The sequence below is a fragment of the Lipophrys pholis genome (assembly GCF_963383615.2).
Source record: "Lipophrys pholis genome assembly, chromosome: 9".
Taxonomy (NCBI): domain Eukaryota; kingdom Metazoa; phylum Chordata; class Actinopteri; order Blenniiformes; family Blenniidae; genus Lipophrys; species Lipophrys pholis.
Window position 1 is genome coordinate 15,521,725 of NC_137639.1, and position 25,614 is coordinate 15,547,338.

The 25,614-nt window shown below is 39.0% G+C and overlaps 1 protein-coding gene across 1 annotated transcript in view; it reads left to right on the forward strand.

Annotated features, from left to right (window-relative positions):
- Positions 1 to 25,614, forward strand: part of LOC308114193 (CUB and sushi domain-containing protein 3-like) — a gene marked incomplete at both ends in the record, with an annotated part of 224,717 nt that overhangs the window by 77,502 nt on the left and 121,601 nt on the right. The window contains 12 exons of the mRNA XM_080470880.1: positions 70 to 208; positions 1,131 to 1,318; positions 5,078 to 5,266; positions 7,346 to 7,462; positions 10,747 to 10,962; positions 12,384 to 12,572; positions 13,430 to 13,599; positions 15,506 to 15,662; positions 18,114 to 18,305; positions 20,247 to 20,373; positions 21,294 to 21,496; positions 24,584 to 24,775. Coding sequence (XP_080327006.1) covers positions 70 to 208; positions 1,131 to 1,318; positions 5,078 to 5,266; positions 7,346 to 7,462; positions 10,747 to 10,962; positions 12,384 to 12,572; positions 13,430 to 13,599; positions 15,506 to 15,662; positions 18,114 to 18,305; positions 20,247 to 20,373; positions 21,294 to 21,496; positions 24,584 to 24,775 — 2,079 coding nt within the window. The remainder of the gene's footprint in view (positions 1 to 69; positions 209 to 1,130; positions 1,319 to 5,077; positions 5,267 to 7,345; positions 7,463 to 10,746; positions 10,963 to 12,383; positions 12,573 to 13,429; positions 13,600 to 15,505; positions 15,663 to 18,113; positions 18,306 to 20,246; positions 20,374 to 21,293; positions 21,497 to 24,583; positions 24,776 to 25,614) is intronic.

Consider the following 25,614-nt stretch of genomic DNA (forward strand, 5'->3'; position numbering starts at 1 on the left):
TCGTCTCTTTATCTCGTCCATCTCACACAAAAAAAACAAAAAAAAATCCGCACTTCTTCACCCCTCCAGCTCCTTGTGGGGGGCACTACTCAGGGCCATCTGGTGTCATCCTCTCCCCGGGGTGGCCAGGATACTATAAAGACTCCCTGAGTTGTGAGTGGGTCATCGAGGCCGAGCAGGGACGTTCCATCAAGATTAGCTTTGACAGGTCTGTATGACAGTACTGCAACAATTCAGCCGTGGAGAGAAAGCGATACACTCTTCAATACACAGACGACAACTGAGAGCCACACGAGTACTTTCATTTTATTGACACGTACTCTACTGCATTTAGGTACTAATATGGATGTCAGTGCATTTATGAATGTCCTTATAAACAAACACAAACTCATATACAGTTAGGGCACATACTGTGTGTGAGTACAGAAACAAGCTTCTTATCCTCGGCGCCAGAAGCCTTTGTGTTCGAAATAGAACGTCAGAGAGGGAAGAACACAGACCTGGACCTAGTTTCCAAAAATGTTGAAAGGCTCAAGTAATTCTTTATTTTGCTTCCTGGCATTCACTGCCTCACAGAGGTGCCGGAAAACGGAAAACATTTCTTTCTTTAAGATCTTTATTCCCTAACAGTAAAAGGAGAAACCATGAATTGTACGTAGTTTATAATCATCGCTTTTTCATTGCAGACACACTCCTTTGTAAAAACGCAAAGAAATACTTTCTCTTAGACTTTTTTGGGAAACCAACCAAAACCTTTTTACCTTTTCCTGAGCCCATTTTTATTTTTTTTTTAAACTTAGTTGATGAAATTTGTGATGGCACTACACTGAAGGTAATGTGCATAATTACTTTCATTATTAATCTTAAGAAGCACAGTTGTCCATCTTAAAATGCCTGAAGTTTCTTTTTCAATTGTATTGATCATTATATCGAAACTCTATGTTCTTGTCTATTCTTTGGAGATGTAGAGACCAGAGGGAGCTCATAGATCCATGCCATGTCACTTTTCTAAGAAACTCATTGATCTTAGGTGGTTGCAAAAATTGGAATGCTTGCTGTGCGAGCTGCTTCTTCTTGTGTGTCTGTAAGTGTCAATTCTGGAACTACTGTCTTCTCTTTTCCCTTTCAAGGTTTCAAACTGAGCTCAGCTATGACTTTCTGGAAGTGCACGATGGTCCCAACCTGCTGTCTCCTCTGATTGGCTCCTTTAATGGAACTCAGGTTCCTCAGTTCCTGTTTAGTACCAGCAACTTTCTGTATCTGCTATTTACCACTGACAACAGTCGATCAAATAGTGGCTTCAAGATCTTCTATGAAGGTGAGCGCATGCGACTATTATCTGCATTCATGATGAAGCATTGACCTCGATGGGATATGGTTTTTGAGCTTTTATTTTTAGACAGTACGAAGTGCTCATGTTTTAAAATACATTCAATGTTGATTTAAAAAGATTTTCAAGCATTTGAATCTGGTTTGTCAAAGGAGAGTGTCACTGAAAGTTAACCTGCTTTGCTTTTCTTTTTAAACATTTGTGCAGTTTCGTTGACTGTGTCGACAATAGACTGTGTGGAGGATGTGATTCAGGTGGATTATATTACAAGAGGTTTAGTATTGTCCTAACAACTTCAATTAATGAGTTTCATTTCTAAAGGTTGAAACTAAATTTATTAGGATTAGGTACGGGGATAAAAATTTAAGAGTGAGACTACATCATTTCAAACACTGTTGACTTTGGATAGGGAGGCAGAACAAGGTCAATGCTGCTGCTGTTAATCCTATGTTATCTACTGACTGTTCATTTTTCACAGTTCACAAGTTTTTCAGACTGATCAGGGAAAGTTGTTTGAAGCCGTTAGCAGCGAATGAAGGTTGGGGAATGGCTCCTCTGTGAAATAAAAGCCAGATGTTATAGAGGAGTCAGTGATGCACGGTAATCAGAATCATTGGCTCAATACTCCTTGTTCAGATCTTTTCATAAGGGAGTGTTTGGACCGTGAATGTATATAGTTACTGTTGGCACTATTGCATAATTCAGCACTGTTTCTCTGTGTTTTTTTGAACTTCCTAACCTATGTCATCATGATGGTAGTTGCTTGTTCCCAATCAGAGGTAGCATATTAAGTCATTTTCTATTAATTGTTTTTAGCTTCACATAGTTGCCTTTCACCCTATTATTCTTCTTAAAGCTGTTCTGGTTCCAGCATTTGAGGATATTCTGGTATCTGGAGGATTGGACATTTTTTTGGTGATGTCTTTGTCGGGGGTGTTTATTTGGGCATGCTTTGTCACTTAAGAGTAGCAATTCTATGTTCTCTTTTGAGTGGTTTCAATTTCAGACTGACTACTTTAAATCTAAGCAATAATCAGCAGTTGAACATGATTTGATAACTGATCTTTTGGGAAGGAGCTTTGAAATGGTCGATAAACATTATACAGCCTATTTTAGAAAAATCGGCCGTGCAAAATTCAATACTATGTGCTCTAATCTGTACATGTAACAAATAAGAGCAGTTTCTATGAGGTTGTGGGAATATTATCTACAATGACTTGATTACAAACTGAGTCATGATCCTGGAAGAGGGGAGGGACCCGTTGACTTTTAGCTACTGAATGTGTTCTTTTATTTCATTGCCTCTTGTCATGTGAAACCCTCGCTGTGATTTTAAGGATACAAACTGAAATGGAAACTGCCTAAGAAAATCTAAATGTTTCCAAACAACTATTGGTTCTCAAAGTGTTTAATTTTTGGAGGAGGTAATATTGTGAGCTCTTTTTTATTCCACTTTCCACACCGTTATCATTGGAGTGCGGGTGGGTATTGAATGATATCCTGGACTAATCGTGATCTATTTTCACAATTGTTTGCACTAGGACCATTACCTCTGTCACTCCAATTTGATTCATAAGACAGAGTTTGTTATTATATCTGTATTATTGACTGAAAGCAGGCCTCAAGTGCCTTTGTCTTATTATGTTTTGCTCTCAAGTGCATTTCTCTTTGGTTGACGAGGCTATCAAAAAGCAATAACAGTATGATCATATTAGCCTCTTCCACAGCTATTTAAGACATATCTTAATGTTGAAATGCTTTAGGGAAACCAAGCCCACTTCATTTGTAAAATTGGTTATACAAAATAATGTTGAATAAACATGAGCACCAGGACATTGTGTCAATACCATTGTGTGCATCAAACTAAGATGTAGTCCTTTGGAACGAAACACATCTTTCAAAATTACTTTGTGCATCAATGTTAAATGCACAGTAAAGAACAACGTATTTAAGAACGACTCAATTAGTTAAAAGAAAGATTAGATAGCTAACGTCAAACTCTTAGACTCCAGAGCCCACTGCCGACAGTGTTTAACATATGCTCTATTTCTCAAACATGCTCAGGGAAAATGTATAACTGAGTAGAAGCAAATACTCTCCGGAGAAAGCTCTGGGTTATTAGACAGGACTCTCCTTTCAGCCTGGGCTATTCAACAGGGTGGTATGTCAATAATGTATGGCCTCAAATCCTGTTTGCATAACTGTGCTTTTTTGTCACCAATGCCCTGCTGTATAATACACCAGGAATTCTCCATGTGGATTAGATTCCCCTATAATGATGTGTTGGCTCTTTTTGAGATTGTATTAGATCTTACCTCTGACTTGCTGAAGATGAGTATATCTGATGCTATTAGATTATGTCGTGAGTGCAATTTGAAATGTGTGTGCCCTACATTTTGTGAGATACATTAGGTCGAGCGTACAGCCACTGACACCAGACATAATGAACAGTACAGACGAAAAAAAACTGTATGGTTAGTCGTACCTAAAACAGTGATCCCGATAACTTCAGAAACTAATGCTTTCATGATGGATGTAAATGCATGCACAATTGCAAAGAGAGACCTAAAAGTATATGACGGGAAAATGCTGTCTGAGAATTGCCTGCCCACTGATGACCTGACGTCTCACACAACTGTTTAAAATCAGCGTAGTTTTACTGCACCAAAAGCAAACCCTATTTGGAAGTTGTCCAAATGGCACTCTTGAAAATCACAGGGAGTAACGAGGGCATCTTTTTGTGGCTTACTAAAAATTAAGCTGGAGCTGGCAATTCTCTAAAACACTCTATGAGCACAACCAGACGAGAAAACTGTCTTACCTGAAGATGTTCTCCAAGCGCTTGCACGGAACTGGAGGAAGAGTATTTGTATGTTTACAGCAAGGTCAGACCCCCCCCCCAATTGTCGCTCCCCATGCAACTACTGTTCTGTACTCCTCCACAGCGTCGATCCACTGTCAGCTTCTGACCTTCACTCCCTGGATGATGTGATGACTAAAGCAAAAATAAAAGCATAGTATGAAGATAAAACTATTAAAATATGTGTGTATGTTGACAAATCTATCAAGGTTATTCAGGTAGAAATTCATTCTGAAGTGTCAACTCAGGAATTGTCATAGTTTGAATTGATGCATTTTATTGTTCACACAAAAGTAAACCCTCAATATAAACAAGGACTCTTTTTAAAAGTCAAAACAAATCTAAATCTCAAAGTCTCAAGAATTTACTTTCTGTAATAGGCATACAACCTCAGGCCTTGTTCTGTTGAACGCAACATTTTTATCCATTGTCTTTTTAGATAAATCCGACCCAGATATTTCGGGGATTGTAAAAATAGAATTGCTGTTTCATGTTTTATAAATACAATGTGACTTTGATATACCTCTGTAGCACACAGGCCATATTTTATTTGCATGCATGAGGCAGACCGTCTCTACCATATAAATAGTTCAATATCAACCTGTAAGCTGGGAATAGAAAGACTCCCTTTCATAGTACTACTGTATTCGATACAGAGTGCACCCCGGTACACAACACAATAAAAATGTATGACTCAGTCCTTGTGATCATAAGTCACAGTAACAGCAAAGTCCACGGGCGAAAAGACAAAGACACTCCATCATGGTAGTGGACATTGTAAAGATGACTTGTTGTAAAGTCCACAGCTGTAAATTTAGTTGCAAGGGTAAGTATGTGTAGTTATTTCAAACATGTTTAAGAAATAAAACCTGTTTTATTTGCTCCAGTCGTCACATTGGACACGTACTCCTGTATGGACCCTGGGATTCCTGTGAACGGCGCTCGCTTAAGCCATGACCTGTCCATCGGGTCCACTGTGTCCTTCCAGTGTGACCCAGGATACAGGCTGAGCCACGAGGAACTGCTAGTTTGTGAAAAGAATCACTTTTGGAGTCATCCGCTTCCCACGTGTGACGGTAGGTGCACAGAAATGTGTAAGCAGTAGCATAGGTACTTTAAGTTACACACATAACACAATTCACTTTTTTATGCATCATGATTTTAATATTTCCTTCTTTAAACCTGTTTTAACATCACGCCGATGGCAGTAAAACCTAATAACTCTCTTTCGTGTCATTTAGATATTTAGTCATTAATGTGTTTGATGCAGCAAGAGATGAGCTAATAAGTACTTCACCCTTAATTATTGAACATAGAGACACTGTCATGCACAACATATATAAATTACATATTGTGCATTAGTATCCTGGCAAATTACACACAAGGAAACTACTTTGTTCTTGTTGAGAACCAACATAAGCATAATATACTGGACATCGGTAGCCTACAGCAGGTTTGACCAAACAGAAGATCCACGTGTCAAAGTGCTTTTTATTCGGCAAACACACACGGTAGCTTGCATAGATTTATTCAGATTCTATTTACCATGTAATATTGAGGAGAGATTATGCTCTGCTTCAATGCATAAGGTTCAGCACCATCCTATAGTTTTAATATTTCATAGTATTTCATTCTCTGTAATGTAGCAACAGACTAAAAGGCAATTTTGGTGATTACTGTTGCTGTGTACACACCGTAAACGATGTCCCTTGGTTATGGCTCACTCGGCTACAACAAAATAACAAATGAATTACATGCAAGGGTTGATGGGAGCACCATGCCATGCATATGTTACAATGCCATGTTAAACAAGTTCATCTCAGTGGTATTTCTCAATATTCATATTATATCTTGGAGTGTTTTCTAGCCTAGGTGGTTGCCAGGCTGGTGCCAAACACCTTGGCTGTCTGCCTGTGGAGCCTCTAAAGTAGATCGTTTGCCAAGCATACTCATCCACTTTTAATGACTTTATGTAATTTTGGCTCATTAATAAAATATTTGATATAATTTTGTTGGTGGATAAGGATTCAGGCCTTGATGTGTTGTGCTTGCCGGAGAGCCCAAGGGTGGAAGGAGCGAGGATAGGGTGGGGGGTGCAGCTGTGGAGCCGCAGGCGTCTCAGTGATCCTCCAAAACATCATCTGACATTTATTACTTTGAAAATATGTACATGCACGAGGGCTCTAATGCTAATATTTGTCAACGATAGCTGTTGAGGGATCAGTGCATTTGGCTGCAACGCCACCGTGGTTCAGGTCAAAGAATAGACGAGCAAAAAAAAAAAAAAAAAAACAGTAATCTTGTCAACTTTTATGAATGCCTTTTAATATTTAAGGAGCACAGCCCTTCATGTGACCTTTGTATTGAAATCTATTGACACTGTGAGAAAACACTTGCAGGTTTAAACAATAGCCAATCACTGCAGTTAACCTTCAGGCATGTTGAGCATTAACCTCCCAGCCCCCAGCAGCCAGCAAGGGGAGGGATTTATCTCATTAAGTTCATTTGATGAGATAAGAAGCTGTCTGGCAGTAAATTATATCAACTGTCAGCTATTCATGAGTCTTATTATTGAGGTGGCATGAATGTTGTTCCCTTAGAAAACATATCTTATCATATCATCTTTAAGTACTGCACCTGAGTGTGAGAGAGCTGGTGGAAATGGGATAATCTCTCCTTACCTGACTGAAGAATAGTGAAACAGTAATTTTCTTTCTGGAAGAAAGTCTGAATTAGCTGGAAGTTATTAAAAAAAATAAAAAGCTTCAATCCACTAATCTGCTGAATGTGCTCAACAATTGCAGTGTATTGTGAGTAAATTGAATGGATGATTGTAGTTTCTGACGATGACTTCCAGTTTAAGATACCGGTAGAGAGAAAAGTATAGATGGATGGATAGAATTAATGAATAATTTATTGTCCTGTTGGGCAGTAGGGCTGGTATTGGAAAGTGGGAGAGGAAAAAAACAATGTGTTGGCAGAATTACAGGTACTCATAAAAATAGCAGGACAGGATGTGATATGACTCAAATGCATTATTCATCTAAATCGTTCCTCTTTCTTCAGGTGAAGGATTTATTGGTTCATTTATAATTTTTCTTTTTTTTTCCCCTCCAGTAACAGTTATCATTCATTATCTTCCTTTTTCTATTCAGCATCATGTGGTGGGGATATCAGGGGACCTGCAGGGATCATCTTATCACCGGGCTACCCGGAGCTGTATCCCAACTCTCTCAACTGTACGTGGACTGTAGAGGTCAGCCATGGAAAAGGTAGGACACCACTCTTTTAAAATGATGCTTTTCTCACCACTGTGGCTCAGTTGGAAAAGCAAGTTGTCTTGCAATGCAAAGGTTGGTGGTTTGATTCTCTCATGACGCACTTCCCATTTTTCTGAGGTGCCCTTGAGCAGGACATTGAACACCAATGGAGTTTGAGCGCGTCGTGTGGGAGTAGTGATCAGTGGTGTAAATGAATGTGTTTGAATAGTTAACCGTGGAAATGCACTACATGAATTAAGTCTATATATCATTTTTCTATTCATACGTACGCATCTAATGCAACTAAAACACATTATTGGGTTTAGTCATAACTCTTTAAGGTGTGAACTTTCAAACTACAGCTAAGTTAAGATAAATGTATTTTAGAATGCTTAACTGAACTTATATAATCCGTACGGCAGTGACACATCAGTCGCAGGAATTGCCAAATTATGTAATCATAAATTAAAGGACGCCCCCTCAGCAGACCCTGAAATCATCACAGGGATTTATTATTATAAAGTGAGGAGTGTGTAAAGCATATCTTTTGCTTGAGCAAAGATCATTTAAATTTGTCATAACTGGCAACTGGCCAGAGTATACGTATGAATAATATTATACTGTGTGGCCCTCGCTTATTAAAACTCCCCGTGATTGTGTTTTTTACTGTGCGAAGGTATCGGAGGATTTACTTTCATGTGTGACTCTTCTTTATCAGTAGTTCCTTCACTTCCTATGTCTATTTGAATAGATTATGAACAGTCGGGTGCTTTTACCCGTTCAGAGAATATTTCACTCGCTCTGAACAGATTTGGCATTTGAGTGACCCACTTGCTAAAAGAATTCGGGTGTCTCAATTTTCTCCACAAGCGACTCTTCTTTATTAGTTTAATTCTGTTATCACAGCCCTCACTCTGTTATGTGATCACTAACCAGTTCCTTAACACATCCATATTCATTATCATATGAAAACCACACTGAGCTTATCTCAATTTCCTCACAGCATCATCTTCATACTTTACTGGAGTGTTTCTTCCTGTACCTTCCCAGAAGGCTCTTTGTACTGTCACTTTGCACTTCTTGTAGAATACCAGTTGATCTTATTGTCAAAGCTGGCTCCTTTCTTTTCTCTGCAGACTTACCTTAGATTGTTGTCTCACAAACACGTCCTTTTGTTTGAGTTGGAATACAGTTTTTGTCATGCTCAAACAATGGATTTATGTTGACATTTTTATTTCCTCAAGTAACATTATTGTCATTCTTTGTACGTGTTTACTTTGTGCATTTGTGAATAAACTGACGAGCAAGACATGCGGAGTGAGAATTTCAGATTTTCCACACCTGAAGTAAACATCTGTTGTCAAGGGATGTGATGAATATATATTTTATATAAACTTGTATTTCCTTCATACATACAGGTTGGCAGTCATTGACTAAATTACATCTGAAGACTCTGTTCCAAGATGTTTAGGCGAACAGTTTACGATGCATAACCAGGTACAGTCTCATGCAAAGAGAATCCCTCCAGGTTATCCAACTAAGAACTAGTTTCCTCGATTCATTATCTACACTTGTGGGAAACAAAACCAATTGTAAGCTCATGATGTCAAGTTAGAGGTTATGTTGTTGTGTACTCTCCACTCACACCAATTTATTTAGGGGTTTCCCCAGAATACCTTCTTATCTGTCGTAATTGTTTTATCCCAAAAATAATACATGTAAGATAAAAACAAATCGTTTCGTTAAAACCTTTGGAGCTTACCCAAATGTGAACCTTCAGACAAATTAAAATGGAGAAATTGTAACAGGTGCAACACTTGTTAGCAGTATAAAAATACTCCAAATTCACATTTGCTTCTTAGTATTTGAAATTCAAAAGGATATTAAACTAAAGCATACAGCTTGGCATGAGACAGAAGCATGTGGTGATGCCCATCGATCCTCTGACGCTGATGGCAAGCGCACTCTCTCTCTCTCTCTCTCGGTTCTAACTGGCAAGGCAGCAAAATGAAATGATAATCCCCTTGTCCATATGTGACGTTTCAATCTTTTAATTGCCGGGGGCATGCTATATTTGGCTAAATGATGCCAAAGTCACATGGCTAAAGTAATCAGTGGAGGTGCGTTCGCAGTAATACCCCAAACGCTACAATTATATTGTCCCACCGCTTGTTTTCCTGACGTTGAGTCGAGGAATTAACTGGAATAAAACATTCTTGTTATTTATTCCCTTTTAGGATTTTAATATTCTGAATCTGAGGGAATTACACCAGACTTTTTCCCTTCTGATAAACAACAGAAATAGCTGCCCAACATACTGGAAAATCTCCTCACATGACTGATGCTACATTAGTTGAACATTTGCTTTATGCTCTGTAATATAATTACTGTTTCACCGAGCACAATTAATCATTTTCTTTTTGTGTAATCTTTTTCCGAGCAGTTGGGACTGTTCTTATCAAGGGAACCAAACATTGTGGAGGACATTATATAGACATATTCAAACTGATTCAACAGATGGCCTTGAAATGGCGGCGCTGATTGTGCTGAATGGCAGCCAACTCGCCATCATGGATGGAGAGACTATGTATTTGTTAAATCAGTGCTAAAGTGGGATGGAGAAGACATGTACTGTCCATGCAGATTACAGAAGTTGATCTTTTTTTTTTTCTTTTTTTTTTACTGGAAAATGATAGTGTTTATTTTATGTAATGTAACAATAATTTATAGCATTTCTTTACTTTTGAAACTGTGAGTGCTTGATCAGTTTATAATATGCTATTTTCACATAATTTGACAAGTATGTTATTGTTGGAAGAAGCAGTTTGTTTTGATTTGTATTGTTGATTGTCGGGGGGGAAAAAAGGGCTGTTTTATAAAAACAAACAACTTATGCTGAAATCCAACACAATTGATCATTTAGTTTTCTTTCTGTATTGTTGTCACTTTTACTATTTGTTTCTTTCCCTTTTGTTTTTTTCATAAATGTGACAATGATTGGGAATAATCTTGTTATGCTGTATTGTCTTAATGCTATAAAAATAGTTGTTAACTAAAAATTCATTCGGTCGTTGAATGACTCGCAATACCACATGCATTTGAAGGTCATCGCATTCTGTCGTGTTTTAATTTGAACATCTGTCTTCATCACTAATATAAATGAGAGAAAAAAATCTAAACAAGTTCACAGTTGTATTTTCAGTTTGAAGCTTTCTTCTCGTCTTGTCGACGGGTCTGTAACATTTTCTTTCCTCCAAACCTCTGACAGAGAATTGCCTTATTTTTTCTTCTCCAAGGTGTCCAGTTCACATTTCACTCCTTTCACCTGGAGGATCACCATGACTACCTGCTGATAACTGAAAATGGCAGTTTCGCTCAGCCACTGGCTCGACTCACTGGCTCAGAGCGGCCTGCACCAGTTAATGCCGGCCTGTATGGAAACTTCAAGGCCCAGCTACGCTTCATTTCTGACTTCTCCATATCGCTGCAGGGATTCAACATCTCCTTCTCGGGTATGAAGGCATCTGTGGGTTCTGTCTGTAGGAGGAATGGAGAGTGGAAAGTATTGGTATAGACAGAATGGGTAGTGAAGGATTTTTTTTTATAGCGGACTGAGTTTGAATAGTGTGGAGGAGGCAGAAGGGAAGAGTCGGGAGCTGAAATTGTGGTGGGAGGAGTTGTTATGGACGGGCAGAAAGCAAAAGTGAGAGACAGTGATGGGCAGAGCAAAGCAGAAAACATATATTTCAATGATGACATCAAAAGCTTTGAGCCTGTTTAAAGCGGGAGTAAAGTAACATGTGAAGAGTGATTTGTCGGTCAGAACAGGATCAGGCTTAAGGTAGACCATGCCTCTGGGCCTGTGCTGGCCAGGGGAGGATAATTAAGAGACAAGGAGGTCATGCAGGTTGTGGATGTCTGACCATGATGAGAGTGACCATCAAAGCATGCTGTGTGGGCCGGTGTCCTGAGGACTGAGGAGACAGGGGGCAAGGGAATAGAAATAATGGGGGCCCCCATACAGAGACTAAAGAACAGGGAATTAGAAAAGTCTGGAGATGGAGACAAAGAGAGAAGGAAGCTGAGACAGATGGTGATGCTGAGTGAGCAGGGTTGATGGAGAGGGTGGAGAAACAGTGAGGAAGAGCCACGGTGAAGTAAAAAAAAAAAATTGGGGGGGTGGGGTCTATTTCATGAGCATTCTGGCTAAATGTTTGCCTGCTGTTCGCTGAAGTGAAGCATAACTTATGCAGTCATGAATATTCATGAAAATGAGTGTGTGTGTGTGTGTGTGTGTGTGTGTATATGTGTGTGTCTCTGTGCGTGTCTGTCGCCCTTGCATTCTGTACAATTAGCATCTCTCGGTTTCATGATTAGAATTAATTTTTTAACCTTTACTGACCTTTGGAAGTGTGCCAATAATCACCAGTCCAGTGCTGCTGTAATATTTAGCTGCATCAATAGGCCCAAATACTTCCATACAGATAGATCTACATGGGATGAGACAGAAGATGATGGTAGGAAGATGTGATTCTTCTATTGCAGCCTGAGCTGTATCTTCTCACAGGGCCACCGATGGAGTATGTATAAAAACATTGCATGGAGGGAGGCCCAGTTTTTAACGAGCCCATCCCTCATCTAGACATTCTGGATTCAAGCTTCGGCACATAGGCCACCCCGATGTTGTGTCCTGCAGCAAAGCTGAGCCTTCCTGGAAGCTACAGTCTGTCTCTGTCTCTGTCTCTGTTTCTGTCTCTGTCTCTGTCTCTGTCTCTGTCTCTGGAACAAACTGTGCTTTCCTCTTTTTAGGGGAGCAGAGCAATACAAAGTTTTTTTCTCAGGGAGTTATGACCAATATAATTTCTGCCACTTTGATATTTTCCTATAACGTTTTTATCTGCTACAACTGACATTTTGGGTATGTTGTGCACAGAATACAATCTCGAACCCTGTCAGGACCCTGGCAGCCCTCGGTTTGGCAGGCACACAGGCACCAGGTTTGGCATCGGAGACTCGCTGGCGTTCTACTGCAACACGGGCTATCGTCTACAGGGGGCGAAGGAAATCGTGTGCTTGGGAGGTGGCCGCCGTATGTGGAGTGCCCCTCTGCCAAGGTGTGTGGGTACGTGGTCAGCTGCTTTTATTCCGTTTCCTTTACTGTCTGTGGATGTGGTGTTTGTACTCTTTGCCAAAGTCAACTAATAAATGTAGTTGGCTCAGATATAAACATTTTGTTAGATACTCAAGGACTCTGTGAGATTGGATTTACATCAGTAGACTACAATTAAAAGCTCAGATCTGTGATTAAGTGAAGAGTTAAAGCCATCCTAGGAGATATCTTTATCCAAGGGCAGGCGGTGAAGGGCAGGCATGTCAAGGGAGAGGAGTTTAGGGATAGTCTAATTGTACTGATTCTTCACCTCTCCCGTCCCAGAAGTCCAATCACAGTAATTATAAACAAAGATTCAAGTTGGAACAGATGAATCATTTCTTTTAAACTCAACCTCACACCGAGCATTGTAGTTCTTAGTGATTCCTAGCATCGGGATACGAATCTTCCAGTTTTGAACAAACTAAAAGTTCTGGTGCACATAAATCAAACTGAGAGAAGCAAAACATGTGCTCATGTCCCTCCTGTTCAAACTCTGCACTTGTTGATTCAGAACAGTTAATTCTGAGCAATAATCCTCAGCTGTCTCGCCTTGGCAAGCGTGCCCGTCAGTGTTTTTACACTGAGCATTTAATAGTCTGCTCACTGTTTCATAACGAGTCGGTGCCAGTGTATAATGATTATTATGATACTGAAGTAATAATAAAGAATTGGACACTGGCTTATTCAAGTTAGGCATTCCTATCATACCTTTATCTCTTAGTAACGTGCTCTTGACTGAGTTTTGTGGTGTCATTTAATTTCAGAGGGTTGAAGTGCGTGCTTTGGTGTGACTGATGTGTGTTGTCTCTGTGTTTGTCTTCTTACAGCGGAGTGTGGATCAGTGGTCTCCAACAATGAAGGAGTTCTTTTGTCCCCAAATTACCCAATGAACTATGACAACAGCCACGAGTGCGTGTACAGCATTCAGGTGCAAACAGGCAAAGGCATCAACATCACTGCCAGCAGTTTTCAGCTTGCTCAAGGAGACGTTCTCAAGGTAAAGACGCAATGCAGTCCCACCCTTTTGTTGATGGAGAATAGATAATCAACAAATGAGCAGAGGAATTGTTGTCCTTAATACATACTCGCATGACACAAGGCTCCACTGCTTCTCATTACACAATTTTGGAATTGAGAAAAGATTTTGTGCTAAATTATTTTGCTTTGGAAAACAGAACAAATGTCAAACACAAGCAGCAGCTTGTTTTTTTTTTTTTTTTTTTTTTTAGGGAACGGACGGCTTCACTTCCTTGCTTAAGGGCATTTTAACAATTCTGGTAAGCATCACAGATGTGATGCAAATGACTTTGTGCTTCCCAACTCACAGCTGGAATGCACTTCTCTTTGGATACGGACGTCTTGTCTAATGCTCCAATTAACAGCGTTTGTAGTCTACTATCTGTGTTTCTAGTAATGGAGTTTTAGACCGTAATCTTGTGTACTTAATCATTTTGTGAACATGGGAACGATGGAAAAACACACTTGCACGCCTCAATTGCCTTGAAAAAAATGTGAAAAGGTCACAATTCAAAGTATTTGATTACTTGTACAAACGTGTCAGTCAAAACCACGCGAGCAATACAGCTAAAATAAATATCTAAAGATATTAAAGGGTTATTTTATGTTGTGCTTTACATTTCTTTAAAACTTCAACTTAAGAATAAATATAAAAAAAAAATAAAAAAATTATTAAACTTACATTAGCTCCCCTGAAAAATCGGATTAAACATATTTACGTTTTGTAAAGATTCATGTCCACATAAAAACTGTAAGTGCCTTATTTGAGTGATTACAAGACCATCTTTATATAGCAGGATTTATGTAATTAGAATTCAGAATATTATCGGCCGTCTCGGACAGAAGTGTCAGACTCATTTTAGTTCAAGAGGCACATACAGATCGGTTTGAAAAAAGTCAAAATGTTTGTTTTAGGGTAAAGAATTGAGAGTACATTCTGAAAATCTTCAGATTCAGTGCACTTTTTGCTAACCTATTATGAACAACCTGAGTGTTTACTGAAAGTGAGCATTCTCTTTACTCTAATGTTTTTCATCAGACTCCTTCCCCACTTCTCAGCTCACACCTTTCCAGTCTTCAGCATCGACTTTTCCAAACACTCACTTGCACAGTATGGATTTGATGTTCAAGCTATTTTTCCAGCATATGTGTTACCATGGCTGTGAATAATATATATATATTTTATGTTAGAATTGATCCAAAAACACAGTCAAAAGGTATGTCGATATTTAGGTCCTGGTTTTCAGGTCGATGCTGAAATGTATTCAGATCATGAAACTGAACATGTTTTGACATTTAAAAAAAAAAAAGAAGATTGCCTTGTCTCTTTTGTAATAATTGATCTGAAACCTTAACCTTAACTACTGTGTCTTACCACATGAGCCTCTAATTACCTCCACACGTTAAGCCGAGGTAAAAAGTACCGACAATGTAGCAATAGCTGGATTCACCTTGGTATTGGAAAAGAGATCCGTCTCAATATTGAGGTTTTATTTAATTGCAGTTCGTCAGTCATTTTTATCATTTACAATGTCACACTGTGGGACAATTTTTAGCTCACGTTTGGCTTTATTTTGACACCACTAATCTGGTAAGGTGTAAGCAGCTATTAAAATAGGTTTAATCAAACCATAAAAATACACATTTTTAGACATTGTGCACTTTTGCTGATTTAGCGTCACAAGTACACAGAATCATATTTATAAAAAGTATTTTATGGATGATAATCATTCAAATGTACAATTTGAACATTTAATTTTGAAAGAGACACCATAGAAAGATATTTTATGGTCATGGCTTTTTCATGTTCACTCTCTTTCACAAGTGTTAATAATAAACTTTCAGTAAATGCGATCTCCTCCATGCTTCTTTCTCTGGCCAACTAGCTGTACGATGGAAAAGATGGTGCCTCTCCAATCCTTGGCACATACACAGGTACACTGATGCAGGGTCTGTCGCTTACCAGCACTTCCAACTATCTGTGGCTCGAATTCTACTCCGACCACGAGACGACGGCAGCGGGGTTCCGGCTCATATACCACAGTAAGTCACATTTCATTTCCCTGGGGGAGGAGGGCCCTAAAGCTTTTCCAAATGAGTAGATTTAGCCTCTCTTCAGGAGTCAGGCATTTCAAGTAGCTGAATTTAAAAGAAAATTTTAATTGACCCTCACCCTGCTTCACTGTGTCTTTCACTGTCGGGATATCCATTAAACACAGCATGGTGTTTCTGCTCCATTCCGTCAGGAAAATGAGCTTTTTTTCTTCTTCTCCTTCTTTTCTTTCCCTCAGTTACAATGTGAATTCCCTTACTCTCTTTTCTTCTGCTCTGCACTTCTGCAATTAGTATCCATGCCTGCCTAACTGTACCTTGTTAAAACAGGCGAATTATTGTTAGGATGTTTGAAATCATTGTGCCATTGTGTGTATGCTAACATTGTGGAGGTGACTGCAGCGTGTGCATATACACATGCGTGACTGAATATGTGTATTGAAGTTTTGGTTACCGCTGTAAATGGGCCCGTAATGGATGGGTTTTGTTTCTTCCCCTAATTGGCTTGCCGACTGTGTGTTGTTGCTAACCATTTTTAATTTATTACTGTGACGAGAGAATGTTCTGGTGACGCTGCATTTTGCAGTCTAATTTAAATTGTCTTTGTGTTACACCTGCTGTTGGGCTCTTTGAGTTTGTTTTGTCTGAAAAGTTGGTTATCCGTTGAAATGTAACAGTGCAGAGTTAGTAAGTCCTTCTGTTTTGACTTTGGAAGAGTTTTGCAGTGTGAAAACAAAAAGTTTTGACAGAAATGACCACGTGCCGGGTGCAACGACCAAAACAATCGATAATTCTACATTGAAGTGCAGCTTGGCAATGCCCAAGCATAAAGAAAACTTTACAATAATCATGGATTTGTGCTCATTTGCAGCAACAACAAAAAAAAGCCATCTGTGTCTCAATGCAGGTGAAATTAGCTGTGACTAAATGGCTTAATTACAAGGTACCTTTTCAGTTACAGTATAACCCATAATTAACTACCATATATTTGGTTTTCATTTAGGACTTTTTTTCTCCTATTCCAGCTATGTGTTCAAGGTAAATAACGGTGTCGTATACCACCTACAATCTATCCAAGATTGGTCTTTACTTGGTTGCTTCAAACAATATGAAGATATATTCTCCAAATGTTAAAGATTGGCTGACTGAATAGCCAAAGAGCAATGTGGAGGTGGAATATGGTCAGCTTAAATCTGGGCTTAAATCGCTCCCTGTTTTCATGACTCTTCCACCAAAAGAGCGCAGGTAATTCTGTAACCGTGAGCAGTAACTGCTGGAGATTTATACTGGGCATGACACTTGTAATACTACCATAACATCTGGCATGGGCATGGACCTCGCTCTGAGAAGTGACCATAAATCAGCACTGCTGGGTTTATGTGCAGCCACCATTGCTGCATAGCAGAACACTTATGTTTAGTACCTGAAAGAGATGGGAAAAAAACAAAAATATATATATATATATATATATAAAGGCCATGGTCAAGAGCCTACAGCATTTTCACAGCAACCGCTTGTTGGTGTCTTGTTTAGTTAATTTCTTCTCTAATGTGGTAAATTGTTCCAAGTGTATGAACTGTTTCTTAATTGTAGTGAATGTTCACACTCAATTGAACATTTAATTGTGAATGCCTGATTGGGCTCTCTGTCCAAAAGGAACCTCAGACTGCCAAGTCATAAAATGGCACTGTAAGACTCTCAATTGTGCTCAACCGGAAATGAATTCTCAACGCTCAGTCAGTACCCATTTACAATGCAGATAAACGGGGACATGGCACTGGTTTACACAACTCTTTAGTGGGTGGGCTTAAAAACTGAAGGTCACATAATGCATGTCAAAAGCGGCTTGCAATAGGCATCCTTCAAAAGAAAGCAATGAGGATTAAACATAATATAACACCAGGTATAGGAAACACAAGCCCACTTCTTTCTTAATGTCACATTCATCTATATTTAGAAATCTGCTCAAATGTAAAGTTGTGTTCATAGCAGGAAATAATTCACTTCTAGGTAATATATAAAACATATTTTGTGGTGTGAGAAAAAGGTATTTTTTAAAACTGGTTGTACATCTGAAACGTATATCTTTCAGTGTGTGCGGTAGATTTGTGGAAGGGTTTGGCAGATGAGCCTAAAGGAAGCTTGAATGTAAGCATTTTCAAAAAAAATACCCAAAACAAAACATAAACCCCTAAATTAAGAAAAGTCTGTTCTAACGAAATTTGTCTTTATTTTGCATCACTGAAAAAAATGTATGCCTCCAGTAAATAAATGATTATAAAAGTTAATGGAATAAAAGTGAAAAGGGGCTGGAATATACAAGTTTCACATGCAACGTCTCCTTTTCAAACACTACAAGTAATGGATTTCTTCCTAATTTTCAAACTCTTCTCTTTCCGCCACCTCTTCTCACGGTCTTCTCCATGTTTTGCTCTTGTCCAGGTTTTGAGTTGTCACACTGCGACGATCCCGGTGTGCCCCAGTTCGGCTTCAAGATCAGTGACCAGGGTCACTTCTCCGGCAGCGCCATCACGTTTGGCTGTGATCAAGGTTACACTCTGCATGGCAGCGGCATACTCAAGTGTATGACTGGGGAAAGAAGAGCGTGGGACAACCACCTCCCTTCATGTATAGGTAAGCCTTTCTGCCTTTGTCTGTATTCCTCCATTTGATCGGTCTCAGTCGTTGCTCCCGCATGTGCTGCCTCTGCTCTTTTGTCTATCATGTGGGTCCACTCTTCCTTCTTTTTCTCCCTTCCATTTGTGGTTATAGATTATTATTCAGAACAGGCACAATGTCAACATTGCTCAGCTAGGTGTTAATCCTAAGGATTTATTCCGACATGATTTCTTCTTAATTGAACCGTGTTGAAAGAAAATGCTCTGCTTGTCATTTTGTAGGAGAATATAAACAGCCCCGATGTTTTATTGTGAATCATTGATCTCTCTGTGTGTTCTCGATGGAGGACTGGTTTTATAGAATCAGAAAGTGCTTTATAGGGAGGAGCTCTGAATTGCTCTTGCGCATTCACTGTGTGGCTCTGGTTTTGCTTCATGTGGCTGTGAAATTTGAATGTTTTAATCCACAAACAATCAGCTTTCTTTTTTTTTTTAAGGTAACTGCATAATTATCAGAGTATTCATGTCCCATTGAGTCATGGGCATGAAACACAGTCCCAGCTGTACTTTCATATTCAGACCATGCTGGGACAGAGAGACAAAGAAATGATAAAGCTATTACCTGCACGGTGCTCGAGTCTGGAAGCTGTTGTGAAACGGTGTCTGTTTCTTGATGTCTAGCAGTGATGGATTAGGGTAAAAAATGATTTACAAATTCTGGACGTGTGCAGAATTGTACTTTAAATGCCAGCGTGTTGCACCACCTATTTCTGTGAAATATATCGTCAGTTCAGGCATTATGGTGCATTTAACACAACGACACCCACAAAAAAAAAAAAAAAAACCTGAATCAGGCTATTGATTAAGTGTTTAACAGTGCCGGATCGCTGAATGGTCAGTGTTAATGTGAGCTTTGTGTCTGTGAGCTGCATGTGGAATGGACTTTCCAGCCGTTCCTCCACGGCCACATGCAGACTTCCATCAAGGACTTTTCCACTGGTCCAGTGTTATGATACTGATTATAGCCCACTACTGTAGCAATCTAATGCGATGTTCCTATTAATTAAGTGCCGCTAACTCTGCAGTATAGATAGCTCGGCGATAACCAGGGAAGAGACAACATAGATTGGATGATAAGCTATCCCTTTAGTCATTAACAGTTGTAGCAATGTCCTCCCTGTAGTCCAAGGCCCATCTTGTATATTCTCAGGACACAGTCTTTTTAAAATTAATTAATGGCATCATTAGGAGGCATACTTAGACACAAAATAAATTTGGTGTCTCTGTGTATCTGTGGTCTGACAAGATAGAAACAACCTCTTCCACTTTCATTACCTGTCAGCATAGTTTGACCATATTTTCTTTATTTGTATGTGTATGTATATATATAATCTACACTCAAATAAACTTTCCTCGACAACTGTGGTACAAAATAACTTAAAAGATGTCTTCTGCAAACTGCAGCAACAAAATAATAGTTTTCTTTTAAAGTTATGTCTCATTAAGTTCAATTTGCAGATAGTGCCTGAAAATGTGATTTTATTTTTTTTAATTTTAAATTTTTTTTATCAACTCCTCTGAAAAGCAGCACTTAGGATTTGGCATTTTCTTTGATTTCCCTCTGTTTGAGAAAAAGATTCATAGCATTCTGTGCAAAGCAACAATTTGAATAGACGCTAAATAGACCTTGGAAAAACAAAAGGTGAAATTTTCATTATTCTAAGAAACCCCTCCGGGCAGGAAAGATGCGACATGAAAAGTAGACATGTTTTTAGACAGTTTGGTTTTCCTCTGCAAGTGTGGCATGCTCATTAGATTATTTTGTGGTCGTAGAGCTGCACAGAGTTTCAGTTTTCTGCACATTTGCTTGGGTGGTCATGATACTTTATTTCTCACGATGCCAGCTCACTGATAGTATTTTATATTGATTTTTTGTGTGTGTGTGTGTGTGATGCAGCGGAGTGTGGAGGCAGCTTTAAGGGAGAGTCAACAGGCCGTATTCTCTCTCCTGGGTATCCCTTTCCTTACGATAACAACCTGAGATGCACCTGGACAATAGAGGTCAACTCTGGGAACATTGTCAGGTAATACACACTGAGCGGTTTACCCCGGATAAAAGAGAAAACCTCTCAGACAGGAAAAGCTATCGCCGTTTCCAAACTGTATTAAATACTTTGTAAACAATATTATATTGTGCAGACTATATAATGGAGTTATCAGCAAAATGGAAGCAATGCAATACTCATTGGATTTATGATAAAACTCAAAAGTTTGATTGGCATTATCGAGATACTGCAGTATAAAGAAAAAGCCTCTGAGGATTCAGTTAATTGCATCCCGAATTAACTGAGGTTATCGAGGTTGTGCAAACTTCCAAATATTTGGAGATAAAAAATGTTTTCATGAGACCTTATAAAGATTTCAGACATAAAACAATTCTCCTTTAAAGTTGGGTTTCATCAAGAGAAACGATCTGCAGTTGCCCATGATTGTGAGAGAGACTTGTAGACTCTGTGACAGCACCCAGGGGAGTTTTCCTAGGACATTTTTTGTGAGTTTTTTTTTTTTTGTTTGAGCTTTGAGCATTACTGTGAAATAAAACCCATTTAGACTTAGAGGTCGGAGTAAACATGATTTCATAAAGTCAGCCACACATTCTTTGTCAGAAGAATTGCTTCAGGCCATCTCTTGATGAGATTGCAAATAAGTCTGTGGTCTCATACTGTACTTCTAACTGAGGCAGAAATTGACTGATGATACCAAATCTCCACTGAAATGCCCAAAAGCACAGGGGCACTGTTTCTGGATAGATTCCTCTTTTGAACCCAATTTAATCTTGCCAAGTTCAGCAGCCTTCTCTTCTGACCTTTTTGGGACCATTTGTATTTGTTTTATTTAGGATACAAACCATTATGAACTCCGCACAGCCTGAGTGACAGAAATGATTTCACAATTACATTGTGACTCGACTAAGATGGAGATCTCCGGTGTTCACCTCTTTCAGTCTGCAGTTCCTTGCATTTGACACGGAGGCATCCCACGACATCCTGAAGGTGTGGGACGGGCCACCAGAGAATGAGATGTCTCTGAAGGAGGTCAGCGGCTCGCTGCTGCCAGAGGGAATACACTCCACTCTCAACGTCGTCACAATTCAGTTCGAGACAGACTTTTATATCACCAAGTCTGGTTTCGCAATCGACTTCTCAAGTGAGTATATCAATTTAAGTGCACGATTTTCTGTTGGTGTGTTTATTGCTTGCTTTCTCAATAATGAGTTGCTTCACAAGAGTTGAAACGATACACATAAAAAGTATGCAAAAAAAAATATGTGGTGCATTCCTGTGTGATTTTTAATGTTTTATTTACTGACACCTGATTTGGTGCAGAGTATGCTTGTATAAAAAATATATTTCAATAGGTGGACTGCATGGGAGGACTCACTTTAAAATCTTATAGTATCTATATGTCTAAAAAAGCTCTTAAACAGTGTTTTTGTTCTCCCTCCTGTGTTCATGCATCCTTCAGAGTTTTGTTTAATCTCATGACCGCGTCCTGACGAGCAGTAAAAGTCCTACTTTGCTGATTATCTCCTTTCCAGCGTTTGCAGCTGTTAGACTAATGCAGTCTGCTTTTCCTGACTGGTTTCATAACTAAGCACCTGGAAGCAAATGGGATATGAAATATCCCATTTATACAGTCCGTGATGACTTTCTACATGTTTTGCTTCTTTTAGAATACAGCCTTGGCAGCCTAACGTGAAAATCAATTTTATGGGATTCACTGCACTGCAAAATGGAATTGATTTTGCAGATGCATACCATACTTATCTACCCCGTTTTCTTAGGACTACCAATTCTCATAGACAAAACTGTACAATAGAGAGAGAAATATAGTAGCAGTTGTCTTGGAGGACAGTAAGCCTGTTGTCTCAAGGAGCACTCAAACAGTCAATGTCCAATTTACTACACTTGTACAAGGTAATGGGATACAATACAACAGCTCTGTCATACTTTTGGCTTCATTAAGCTTTTTCCCCAGATTCATCAGAGGTTTATATCGAAGTATGGGTCATTGCAGAGGTTTCAAATGCACAGCCTTTGTGGCAGAAAACGGCAAGAAGAATTAATGTGCTTTTTTTTTTTTTTTAAATAAAAGTAACTGCTCTTTCCTATTTGTACACTGGGAGCACAAATCTGCTAGGAGGGCTGGTAGTTGAGTACAAGTTCAAATTAGGGCCCTCTTGCAAATGAAATAGAATTAGCATGAACGAGCAACAGAAATTGCCTTGTACTACCTTGTATTTGCTTCCGTTTCCTTGATTCAGGTGTTTAAGAATGGCGGTTGGTCTGTAAAGATTATAATGTTTACAGACCAACAGCCATTCTTACACTTTTGAGCTGTTTAAGATACTGGAGATTTTCAAGGATTGTTTCAATCTGTTGCATACATTTAACTTCCATAATGAGTGCCTCACTCTTTGATATTTCTAAAGTTACTCCTTATATATCAGAGAGACCCAAACGATATCTCAAAACAACCATGGGGATGCATTAACGATCTGTGTGTATTGTGATTTGATATATTTCCCAAGACCTCTATCCGCAGATACACTCCTTATTTTATAGCAGTTGCAGAGCAATTTTATGTGGGGGATCAAAATCAATTTTTGTAGCACTAGAAGATGGACAAGATGTATAAGTAACATGCGTACGTCCTTACAAACCCTTAACAACACACTGATCGCAGAGGACAGGATCTCTGGTGGGTCGTTTTTGTATCATTTCCCACCATCATTCATATTTAAGGCTTTTATTCAGACAGACACAATGTTGCTAAGAACGTATGTCGTACATAACATTGTTTTGACACGGGAACTATGGAAAGACGTAAACGTCCTCAGAACATAAATATATTGATATCATATTATTCAATAGTGAGAAATATCTGTAGAAATATCTCCAGAAATAACAAGCATGCGTCGAGTATAAATACGAAAAATCGGAAGTGATCAGAAGTTTGCTAGTTTGAACCCCAAGTCTTAACCCCTCGACACGTATAGAGCCCACTGCTGCGCTGAAGTAGTTGGGATAAATTAAATGCTTAAAAAAAAAAAAAATCTATGAGTTAATCAATAATAGTAACTGAAGTAACGTCTGGAGATAATTCAATATGATCTGAAAGGAGGCCTCTGCTTATGTTACATGAAATGATGTGATACTTGACTTACACCAGCTGACTGACAGTTTGAACATTTCCCCGAAGTCTTTTTCCAGATCTGTTGGATGTTTAAACTCTGAAAGTCAATACACTTTATTTAAATGTTATCATTTCCTGGCATTACTGTTAATTGAATTGTAAGAGCCTGCTTTGTGATCAAGAAAGCGGCAAAGACACTGTAGGAGTGACGTATTAGAATGAAAATGATTTGATGTGGCTCCATGTGAGCAAAAGATTTAGTGACAAAGCTATTATTTGTGAAATATGTCAGTCTAAGTCAAATATTTTATAAATTGTTAAAGACATCTATTAATATCTAACAGTCTCTGAAAATTATAAGCACCCAGTGAACCGAATGAAGTAGCGCCTAAGTATGTGATGTTCGTTACAGTTTGTGAAAGTAGAAATGATTTTCACAAGCAACTCTGAATCGTTAAGTGTTGATTCTGTCAGGATATCCATGTCAATTTCTACTGATCTGAAGTATTTTTTGGTTGTGGATTTAATTACAAGGATGCAATTACATTTTCACTCATAATCTGTTGTTTCAATTTGAAATAATCTAGTCAAATGTATTGTACCAATTATCATTTGTAGTTTACATTATAGACCCAATGACTATTAAAGCCTTTTACTGTCCTGTTTTGTATTTTTCCACGTTTTACTTCACTACTTCACTTGTTTTTCTTTGAATGTGTTTGTGCTTTGGAACAAACACACTCGCGCGCACACGCACTCACGCTAAACTTCAATAAACGTAACAGTGTTAAGTCTCTCAATACACTCTGTCAAGATGGTACAATTGAGAAATCCATCAGATTTTACCAGATAATTCTCAAAGTGGCGGGCTGCCGCACAGCTGTGATTTAGAGAAACAGATTAGGAAAACATGCCGGTATTTTGACTGATATCAGTTCGTAATCTGCTCTGTGCTATAACTCTGTTTGAGCTGAAGTTTGCGTTTAACAGCTGTCTGCACGGTGATATGAAACAGTGTGCGCGCGCGTTCTCTCTCTGCACCGCATCCACATGTGCATCTGCTTTGTGTGTCTGACTCACGTGTGTTCTGCCCTTCAGGTTCGCTCGCGACGGCCTGCAGAGATCCAGGTATTCCCATGAATGGCAGTCGTAACGGAGAAGGGCGGGAGCCTGGTGACTCGGTGACCTTCTCGTGTGATCCGGGATATGAATTGCAAGGAGAAAGCAGAATCACCTGCATCCAAGTGGAAAATAGATACTACTGGCAGCCCAGCCCTCCAGCCTGCATTGGTGAGCGAGATGGAGGGAAGGGTGGTTTGCTTGGAGGAAATCGAGATGGGCATATGGTTTGAAGGTGGGAAGAAGGGAAGTGTAGAACTTCACAAAGAAAGATTTGGGAAGACAAAGAGAGAGGGAGCTTTTCTTTTGACTGGCTGCAAGCAAGACTGTTATTCTCCACCAGCGATGTCTTAGAATATGTTTAATGCAAACAAAAATCTTCCGGTATGTTTGAGATGATGCCAGCTCTTATGTGGACAAATTCACTTCTGTTCCAGTTTAAGACTCTGCGCTCCACAGTCTCACAGCATATTGCTTTATTAAGGCTTAACAGCTAATTACTTAACAATGCAATTACAAATAATTACACTAAGTAGTTCCAAAGAGGCCCGTATATCCTTGAGTTGCAGCCAGCTGGTTCAATTTATTTATTTTTTTGTTGCATTTTTTGGGGAGCAGTAGAGATTTGCAGGTCTTACAGTGCAATCGCTCGATCGCACAACTCGGCGTAAGGCAGTGACACCGCATGTGAGCAAAAGCGTTACCAAATAAAAAAGCGTTGCAGTCATGATATTAGCAATTTGCCAGTGACACATGACAGCTGTTGGATGAACGAAATCAAGACGTGACAAGTACAGCCATTCTTGAGGCTTCAAGTTTTAAGTGAAAAAATATCCCTTGACATACTGAGCTAATGAGACATGACATTAAAAATCATATAACCATAATCTATCTTGTTAAGTCTTCGACTTCGAGCAGAACTATCCATATTTATCAATCAATCACTGACACTTTTTGGGAAAATGTGTTATCTTCTGCGTGGGAGTTGAAAAAATGGCAGGCACATTTAA